The following is a 10324-nucleotide window of genomic DNA, read 5'->3' as shown; positions in this document are numbered from 1 at the left end:
TTTTGAATAGTGCACAGTACTCTGATACAGTGTGTAACATGACAATCATTACTTTTACTGCAATACACAGATGGTTAAAGATTTGTTTTGAAAAATTAAAAGGTTAGTTTATGCCTCATATTCATATGCCACAACCCCAGTAATGCTTACACCTCTTTGTAAATATATGTTGATGAAAAACTGCAGTTCAAATACCTGGAAATCGTGCAATTTATTAAAAGTGGATTTTATTTATGCATCTCTGACTGTCTTAATGTAACTACTATCGACATCAATCACAGTTTACAGACACGTGGAAGCAGTTATGAAAGCAAAAATAATGTCAGTTGAAGATTATTTATAGAGCTGTGTATGTCTCATCCATGTTCATTGTCAATGGGTAATTTTTCTATTGTTAACTGATGGCATACCCACTCTTAGGCTGCATCCACACTACTACATTTTAAGTTGCCATGTTTTCACCTGATAGTCCACACTACTCTGGAGTTTTCAAGCAACTAAAATGGAGAGGTTTGGAAACTCCAGGATTTGTTGTTGTATGGAAAGGCAAAAACGGAGAGGTTTGGAAACAATGACACCATCAGTCACATTGGTTTATAGTCATTTACCACTAACCTACCAATGGTGAAGGCAAAAGGTAAACACTTGCAGATGCACCTCATCATTTGTCCAATTAAAGAAAATCTGTGTCCTACTTCTTAAGATTGTTGTTTCTTTCTTGTATTCATGTAGTGTGATGCATGCCAACAAACGTCTTAGCGGTGAGACAGATTCTTTTATGATCTGGCCTATCCTTAATGATACTTTGAATGAGTGCAATGTTAATGATAAATATTTTTTGAAGAACAACAAAAATAACATCCAATTGTATCGGACATTGTTTGGTTTAATTTTAAAATGCCTATCCCTACATGGAAAACTAATTTCAATTGTTTATTAAAAAAAGATCTAGTTTATTACAACTTGGGCTGTCATTCCTATCAACTAAACATGGTACTCATCAAAGTAACAACAAAGATCTGGAAACATGGTGACATTGATACAATGCTGTTGCAAAAAAAAAAAAACAGCAATTTATCGAGATGAAAAGTAAACCAAGCTCTTAATTTGGAAGAAAAAATGTGCACATCTACGGGAAGTACAGGAAGTGGGCATGTAAACTGTGATGGGTTTTCTTTAGCTAACATGTTGTTTTGTTTCCAATCTGTCTGATGCTCTGATTGCTCCTTTGTCTTGTACTGTTGAACTTTAGCTATTACCTTGGTGAGTAATAATAATAATAATAATACATTTTATTTGGAGGCGCCTTTCACGTCACCCAAGGTCACCTTACAAAGCAAAGTAAAAGATTAAATATTCACAAACAATGTTAAAAAAAAAGAGAAAACATCAACATAAAAACATAAAAACAAGTGAATTGCAGTGTCAGGTTATAGGGAGTATGCCAGTTTAAACAGGTGGGTCTTGAGTTGGGACTTGAATGATGTGATGGAGTCTGACTGTGTTATGTGTGGGGGGAGGGAGTTCCAGAGCCTGGGTGCTGAGCAGCTGAAGGCTCTGGCACCCATGGTGGGTGGAGGGTCCGGGAGGGAGTGTATTCATGAAGGAGGTCGCAGAGATAAGTGGGGGCTAGGTAGTGGAGAGCTTTGTAGGTGAGGAGAAGGTTTTTGTAGTGGATACGGTATTGTACAGGGAGCCAGTGGAGTTGGATGAGAACAGGAGTGATCTGATGATTTGGTGCCGGTGATGATCCGGGCGGCCGAGTTCTGAATGATTTGCAGTCTGTTGATGAGTTTGGTGGGGAGTCCAGTGAGGAGGGCATTGCAGTAATTGATGCGTGATGTGACAAATGCGTGAACCAGGATTTCGGTGCTGGATTGGGTCAGTGATGGGCGGAGTCTGGAAATGCAGTCCGAGTGATGTTTTGAATATGGGGTGCAAGTGAAAGGGTGCTGTCCAGAATGATGCCGAGGCTCTTGACTTGGGGGATGAAGGGTACAGGGAATCCGTCGACGATGATGGGTGGAGCTGGGGTGCGTTGTGATTTGGTGAGAGTGGATTTGGAGCCGATGAGCAGGGCCTCGGTTTTATTGCTGTTCAGTTTCAGAAAGTTTCTGGTCATCCAGCTCCGGATGTCACCAAGGCAAGTGATGAGGGAAGTGGGAGGGATGGCAGCAGTGGGTTTGGAAGAGATGTAGACCTGTGTGTCATCGGCGTAGCAGTGAAAATGGACCCCGTGGTGACGGAGGAGTGAGCCCAGGAGGAGGAGGTAGATGGTGAAAAGAAGTGGATCCAAGACTGACCCTGGGGGACACCCAGTGAAACACCTGAACACCCAGACTTGTGGTTCCTTAGTTGCACGAATTGTTGGTGGTCAGTGAGGTAAGATGTGAAACAGGAGAGTGTAGCACCAGTGATCCCAATGCCAGCCAGGCGGTCCAGGAGCAGAGGGTGGAAGATGGTATCGAACGCTGCGCTGAGGTCGAGGAGGATGAAAATAGTGAGTAGTCCAGAGTCAGCTGCACAGAGGAGGTCGTTGGTGATTTTGACCAGGGCTGTTTCGGTGCTATGTTTTGGACGGAAGCCAGATTGGAAGGGTTCATGGAAGTTGTTTGGGTCGAGGTGGGACTGTAATTGTGCGGCAACCACCCTTTCAAGTGTTTTGGAGATGAAGGGGAGATTGGAGATGGGCCGGTAATTTGTAAGGACAGCTGGGTCAGCACCGGGTTTTTTCAGGATGGGTGTGATGGCAGCCAGTTTGAGAGTGGGGGGTACAGTACCAGTGATGAGGGAGGAGTTAATAATGTTGGTGATCATGGGGGAAATGGACGGCAGACAGGTTTTGACAAGGGAGGTGGGAATAGGATAGAGCTGACAGGTGGTCGTTTTGGCTTTTAGGATGAGTTCCGAGATGGTGTGCTCTGATACTGGGGTGAAGCTGGAGAGGGAGCTGATGAGAGGTTGGTCAATGGTTATCGTACAAGTTGGGTCGTTTGAGGGGGTGGAAGATGAGGCCAGTTGTTGGTGAATGGTGTTGATTTTGGAGTTGAAGAAGTCCAGGAAGGCAGTGCACTGATCGGTAGAAATGTCTGAAGGGAGGTTTTTAGGGGGCAACAGCGTAAAATAGAGTGTGACTACTACTGAGAGGAAGAGAAGCCTATGAAACATTTGAAAACAAAAAGGAAGATAAGATCAAATAACTGGTTTTGTTTTCCCAGTGAGAACATTGAGCTCAGCTAAGGTACAGAAGAGGAGCTGTCTAACTCCAGCGATGCATGTTTTACAATGCCATATCCATTCATTTTCTTCAGCTTCAGCTGGTCCCCATGGATAAGGCCTTGGGTCTCTAAGACTGCCTCCCTCTTAGAAAACATTCGACTGATCTCCATGAAGGTCTTGTTTTTGGTCTCTGGGATCATGATGTAGACATAGACAGCCACAGACACACAAACGGTGGCAAAAACCAAGTAGCAGTAAGATCCAGCAGACATCTGATCGGATGTAGCAGACAGATAAATCATTGGGAGGATAGAGAGAATAGGATAGAAACATTAGTGAGACAGTCTGAGACTAAAATAATATTTTATGAAAATGTTTATATCATTAATAAATGAATATGTTTATTCTTAAAGACATAACTGTGTCTGTATGTGTAATAACAAGACTAAGATAGGCAAATAATGAATCGCTCCGGGTCTTAATAGTGGTAGTAATAGTGCCTTGTATAAGCATGATCAACTGCATTTCACCTGTAAGAAGGGGAACATGAAGCCCACAGTAAAGTTGGACAGCCAGTTGAGTGATCCTCCAACAATGTAGGCAGCTGGGCGGTGGGACTGTTTAAACAGCTCTGCTGTGACCAGGAAGGGAACGCCCGCTGGAACAGGAAGAAAGCCAAACATATAAAAACATTATACAAATCATTCAATTTTGTTGAAGGATCTTGTGCCTAATTCACTGGTAATGGAATAGTCAAAATGGTAAATGTTAAATGTTTAGCAAGGTCAAAATATCCAGATTTTTAGTCCCCTGTATGGGATAATCTTAAAAAATAAGCGAATGCAACATGATAGTGTCTTTTTTTATGTCCACATCTTTTAATCAAAACTCCTCCAGTTTGTAATGGTGTATTCTTGAATTCAAAAATGAATTAATGCTGATGACACAACTAACATCACTAGAATTGGGTCATCATGAGGGTTATTGTGTTACAGTAATGATCAGGCTGAGCAGTTTCACTGGCTACCTATTTAAAAACATGACAAATAAAAACAGACACAGTAACCAAAACTAATTTGTTCATATAACTCTTCTGTTTATACTCTATCCACTACAAAAGATTAGGGGCCTCATTTATTTATTGCCTTCTTACAAAACAGGGTCTGCAAAAGGCGTAGGCAAGAGGAGCAATCCACTTCCCATTCAAACGTTGGGCTCTAGAAAAACAAATTTCTGGCCCATGATAATGAGTGCCTATTTAGCCAATTTTTATTCCATAGAGCTGAGGTATTGGGTCTAGTGCTGTCATGCACATTATTCTAATGAAAAATTGTATACAATATATCTGTTATGTGACAGATGTAAATCTTCAAAAGGCCCTCTAGGCCACACCTTTTGGCTTTGTCCTAAGATTGTACCCTTTCTGGCAGGATATTTTTAAATGGTGTTCTGAAATGTATGATTTATGGATTGAACCTGAAGCACTGGTTGCCCTGTTTGGCTGCTCTGTAGTTTCTCTTGCACTGCCACATACTGTACAGCAGACCCTTATGTTTGGTATGTTAGTTGCAAAGAGAATAATACTCAGCAAATGACCTAACCCTAACCCTAACCAGATCACGACTACCATAGACAGTGTCCGACAACACAACAAAAGAGCCTATTCAAATATTACAGTTTAAGTTTATATATTGATTTAATATTGGAAAAAAAAACCACATTTTTGCTACTCACTAAGCTTTGGAGTCACACAGAGACAAAGACACACAATCAAATTGTATTTGTATTATATATTCAGAAATCACAATTTGTCTCATAGGGACATCCTCTGTCCTTAACCCTCAACAAAGGGAAAAAGAACATAGAAACCTTAGAGAGAGCCACATGTGAGGGATCCCTCTCCCAGGACGGACAGAAGTGCAATAGATGCCACGTGTAATGGAGAACATCAGAAAAATAATAAAAATAAAAAATAAATATTTGCAGCTTTGGTTAGAGTAAACAGTTTGTAGCAAGATGGAAGGTAAATGAATTGAGTAATTATGTTCAGTAATGGTCGAGTATCTGAGTAGACATATTGTATATCAAGCTGTCTTGTTGTAATCATAGTCCACGATCAGCAGCTACAACGATCAGGATACACCTCGATCATGGTCCACCACTACGATCAGATGCCAGCATGATACAGGATCTACCATTCCTCTCACAATCAGTTAGCACGATACAGGATCCACCATTATGATCGCAATTTCTGATTCGCAATCCATCATCACACAAGAGAAACACTTTTAACTTAAAATATAGTGTTTTATCAAATTTACTCGCAGACCACTCTGCTCTAGCAGAACCGGACTCAATGTGGGCGGCCATCTGTCTTGACCGGGTGTGCAGAGAAAAATGGGGATGAGAGGAGAGATGGGTGTAAAAGAGGGTAGAATGGAAGAGGGGGGGCAGTGCATGATGGGAGTTTAGCAGTCTAGTCCTCTAGCAGCATAACCAAGGGATGGTTTAGGACTCACCTGATCCAAACCTATAGGCTTTATCGAAAAAGGGATGTCTTAAGTCTAACCTTATATGTAAATATGGTGTCTGCCTCTGAATTTTACAGCGAGCCAATGCAGAGAAGCTAAGACAGGAGGGAGTAATATGATCTCTTCTTCTAATTCCTCTCAGCACTTACACTTGTACAAAGTACTAGAAGGGAATGTCGACGTGCTGAGTGGAAATTAAAAACGTCGAGATTAGATAAGATATACTGCAGCAGAAAGAAAGTGTAGTATACACTACAGAAATTAAAATGGAAAAGGCAATAACCAGAAAAAAAAACAGACAGAAATTTCTGTAACATACACAATAAAAAAGAAAACAATCAACCTGCAAACAGACAATGTGCAAAAGGGTACTGAGAATAAAAGAGTGGCTTGATATAAAAAGTATTGTAATGTAATATGACCATGATATAAGTAATATTGCAAAAGTAAGTGACCATGATATAAATAATATTGCCAAAGTAAGTGACCATGATATAAATAATATTGCAAAAGTAAGTGACCATAAATGACCTCCTAATGGCTTTAGACAAAGGACACATCTCTGTACTTGCCTTCTTAGATCTCAGTCCTGCATTCGACACCATTGACCATCAAATTCTTTTACAGAGACTGGAACATCATATTGGCATCAAAGGAACCGCCTAAAGCTGGTTTAAGTCCTATTTTTTAGATCGATCTCAGTTTGTTCATGTCAATGATGAATCCTCCGTACATGGCAAAGTTTGTCACGGAATCCCTTAAGGTTCTGTGTTAGGACCACTTCTATTCACTTTATATATGATTCCTTTAGGGAACATTATTAGGAATCACTCCATTAATTTTCGTTCTTATGCCGATGACACCCAATTATACTTATCGATCAAGCCTGATGAAACCAATCAGTTAACTAAACTTCAAGAATGTCTTAAGGATATAAAAAGTTGGATGACCTACAATTTTCTGATGCTAAATTCAGACAAGACTGAAGTTCTTGTAATTGGACCTAAAAACCTCGGAAACTCTCTTTCTAGAAACATAGTTACTTTAGACGGGATCACCCTGGCCTCCAGCTCCACTGATGCTGCTATAGGACAAGACTGCCAGTGGACCCCCCCCTCTCTCTATTATCATCCCCATCTCTAAACATACATGTCTCATTAATGCATGTTACTAACTAAACTTCTTCCCTGGAGTTTCTGTGCTCTCTCGTCCAGCAGGTTCTCATGGATCATGGCTGCTCCCTGTATTGGATCGTGGTTCCCACTACTGCCATGGCCCTGCCTGACATCCACTCTTGTTATTACTATTAGTCATAATTCCATGACATTAATATTAACTTGTTTATTATTGTAGCATTGTTACATATTACCACCACTGCTAACCACTGCTACTGTAATCATTGTCTTTCATTGTAATTGTACAATATGTTTCTGTAGCTTTGTTCTGTACACGTGACATCCATTGCATGTCTTTCCATCCTGGGAGAGGGATCCCTCCTCTGTGGCTCTCCCTGAGGTTTCTTCCACCTTCTTTTCCCTGTTAAAAGGATTTTTTTTGTGGGCAAGTTTTTCCTCACTCGAACCGAGGGTCTAAGGACAGAGGGTGTCACTCCCTGTACAGATTGTAAAGCCCTCTAAGGCAAAATGTGTTTTGTGAATTTGGGCTATTGATTTGATTTAATTTGATAGTATAAATAATATTGCAAAAAGTAAGTGACCATGACAAGGCATAAATGAAATAAGAAAATATTGCAATGTGAAGTGACCATGTAGTAGTACTAGTACTATGGTAAGGTAAGTGTATCCATTATGATATAAATAATATTGTACATTGTAAGTGATTTTAGACATTGTGGACAAGTGGTAAATTTTAATATTAAAAACATTAGAAATATTAGAAATGTAAATACGGATAAATGAAAATAAAAATACAGCCATGGTGAGTAGTAATGAGTCGAGACATGAACAGGAAACTACAACATTATCAGGTGGTGCAGGTGTTGTAGAGCCTGACAGCAGCAGGGATGAAGGACCTGCGGAACCTCTCCTTCTTACACCGTGGGTGTAACAGTCTACAGCTGAAGGAGCTGCTCAGGGACCCCACAGTGTAGGGGGTGAGAGGTGTTGTCCATGATGGATGTCAGCTTAGCTAACATCCTTCTCTCCCCCACTTCCTCTATTGAGTCCAGAGGACAGTCCAGGATAGAGCTCGCCCTTCTAATAAGTCTATTGTGCCTGCTCCTGTCTCTGTCCGTGCTTCCCCCTCTCCAGCAGACCACAGCATAAAAGATGGCTGAGGCCACCACAGAGTCATAGAAAGTCCTGAGGAGAGCCCTGCACACTCCGAAGGACCTCAGTCTCCTCAGCAGGTGGAGGCGACTCTGGCCCTTCTTATAAAGAGCATGGGTGTTGTCAGTCCAGTCCAGTTTATTGTTGAGGTGAACACCCACGAATTTGTAGCTCTCCACCACCTCTATGTCCGATCCCTGGATGTTCACCAGTGTGAAGTGGGATGCTTTCCTCCGGAAGTTTACAATCATCTCCTTCGTCTTGCTGAAGCTGGTTTAGCTCACTCTAGCTGACAAAGTCCCTGATGACCGTCCTGTATTCCAGATTGTTCCCCTTTAGAAACACATCCAACAACGTCTGTGTCATCGGAGAACTTCTGGATGTGGCAGTGGGTGGTGTTGTGGGTGAAGTCTGAGGTGTAGAGGGTGAAGAGGAAGGAGGAGAGCACCGTACCCTGAGGGGCACCACGTCAGACACACAGTGATGGAGCCTCACAAACTGTGGTCTGTTGGTGAGGTAGTTAGTTGTCCATGCAGCCAGGTGCTGGGCTACTCCCATACTTTCCATCTTCACTTTGAGCAGTGACGGCTGGATGGTGTGAAAAGCACTGGAGAAGTTGCAGAACATGACCCTAACAGTGCTCCTGCTGTCCTCCAGGTGTAGCAGCGTTCTGTGCAGCAGGTAAATTACTGCGTCGTCCACCCCAATCCCAGGCTGGTAAGCAAACTGCAGGGGGTCCAGCTATGTGCCCACCAGCGATCGCAAGTGTTGCAGGATGATCCTCTCCATGGTCATCATCAGGTGAGAAGTCAAGGCAACAGGCCTGAACTGGTTAGGCTCCTTGGGGCGCAGTGTCTTCGGTACCGGGACCACACAGGAGGTCTTCCACAGAGATGGGACTTTCTCCAGGCTCAGGCTCAGGTTGAATAAGTGCCTGACCACAACACAGAGCTGATCAGCACCGTCCTTGAGGAATCTTGGGGCTGATGCTGTCGGGCCCGGGTCCTTTCTTGCCTTGATATTCTTGAGTTGACTCCTCACCTGATCATCTGTTATGGAGAGGGGGTGGAGGATGACTGGGGTGGGGATGTGGGGGTGATGAGTGGTGAGAGTCTCGGGGGGGGGAGAGCTACCTCTCCTCCAGACTGCAATGGATGTTGAGACAAAAAATCACTGAACTCGAAGGTCAGATTTCCAACCTGATGTTGACCGTCAGATCGTCTCTTGCAGAGGACCCCTGGCCCAGACCTGGAGCCAAAGGCACAGATTTGTTTCACACCCACTCCTTCGGAACCCTGGGGTGTCATCCAGGGTAACAAAAATCGATGTGGAAACTCCTACCGTGTGACATCGCCATGACCACTGTCGGTCAGGAGCCCACCGCCGTAGCCTGCAAAGCCAGGAGAGTGGTACCTGCCTTAGACCGGCAGCCTTGAGCTCCCGTGGTCCACACTGACACTCTGTAACCAGGGTGACCAGCTCCTTGTCCACAAGACAACATCCACGTCAGGTCATAGGTGACTCTATCATTAGGAATGTCAAAACAACTTCTGCAGTAACTTGCTGTGTCCCTGATGCCACTGTCTGTGATATTGAGGCTAAAGCCATTGGGATCCTGGTCAATGAAGCAGACATTCTCTCGCTCACTCGCTTACCCCCTGCCTTGGGAGACACACTGGCCCTGGCGGCGTGTGTGCTGTCGGGGGGGCAGCACGAGACCCTAAGCGTCCGGAGGTTGGACAGGCTGCTGCAGTCAACCGAGACTGAGCGGCTGTACCCGTAATGAGCCTACCGGTAAGTTCACCTACAGAAACATTGTTTCAACTTTTACTTCCTCTAGATAGTCAAGTTTGATCGTGTTGCTCTGCCAGGGCCGTGACCGACTCTGGCAGGCCGATCCAAGGACCTCACTAAACCATCCAATCTATGGTAGCGACGGGTGGTGTGTACAAAGGGCAGGGACTTAATCAACATGAGCACATTCTCCATCCATTTATTCCCTGGTAAAAAATTATCCAGGTGCTCATGCAGGACCTCAGTTCAGTCTTTATCATTCTTTCTGAAATTTGGTAGCATAACTAGACTGTGATTTTTTTTCTCTGTACCAGCTCTGTGCAGGTTGTAAACAAAAGAGGAAAATTATCCTAATTTGTTTGCCTACAATTTTTTTAATTTTGCCAATTTATCACAAAAGGAATCATGTGTCATTGAAGTTAAAAATTCATTTTTACTTTTGTACATAAGTCAGAGCCTGGACTTTCTTACTTTTACTTGAGTAAAGGAGTT

The 10324-nt window shown here is 43.1% G+C and overlaps 1 protein-coding gene across 2 annotated transcripts in view; it reads right to left on the bottom strand.

Annotated features, from left to right (window-relative positions):
• Positions 1-210: 210 nt before the first annotated feature.
• The window catches only part of slc2a15a (solute carrier family 2 member 15a), a 42208-nt gene continuing 32094 nt past the window's right edge, over positions 211-10324 (bottom strand). For both annotated transcript variants that reach the window (XM_020103534.2, XM_069538849.1), the window contains 2 exons: positions 3750-3877; positions 211-3491 (listed from right to left, as the gene is read on the bottom strand). In XM_020103534.2, coding sequence (XP_019959093.1) covers positions 3237-3491; positions 3750-3877 — 383 coding nt within the window. In that variant the 3' untranslated portion in view covers positions 211-3236. The remainder of the gene's footprint in view (positions 3492-3749; positions 3878-10324) is intronic.

Source organism: Paralichthys olivaceus, chromosome 14 (genome assembly GCF_024713975.1).
Source record: "Paralichthys olivaceus isolate ysfri-2021 chromosome 14, ASM2471397v2, whole genome shotgun sequence".
In the NCBI taxonomy this organism is placed as follows: Eukaryota; Metazoa; Chordata; class Actinopteri; order Pleuronectiformes; family Paralichthyidae; genus Paralichthys; species Paralichthys olivaceus.
This window is presented reverse-complemented; position numbering and strand designations above follow the sequence as displayed.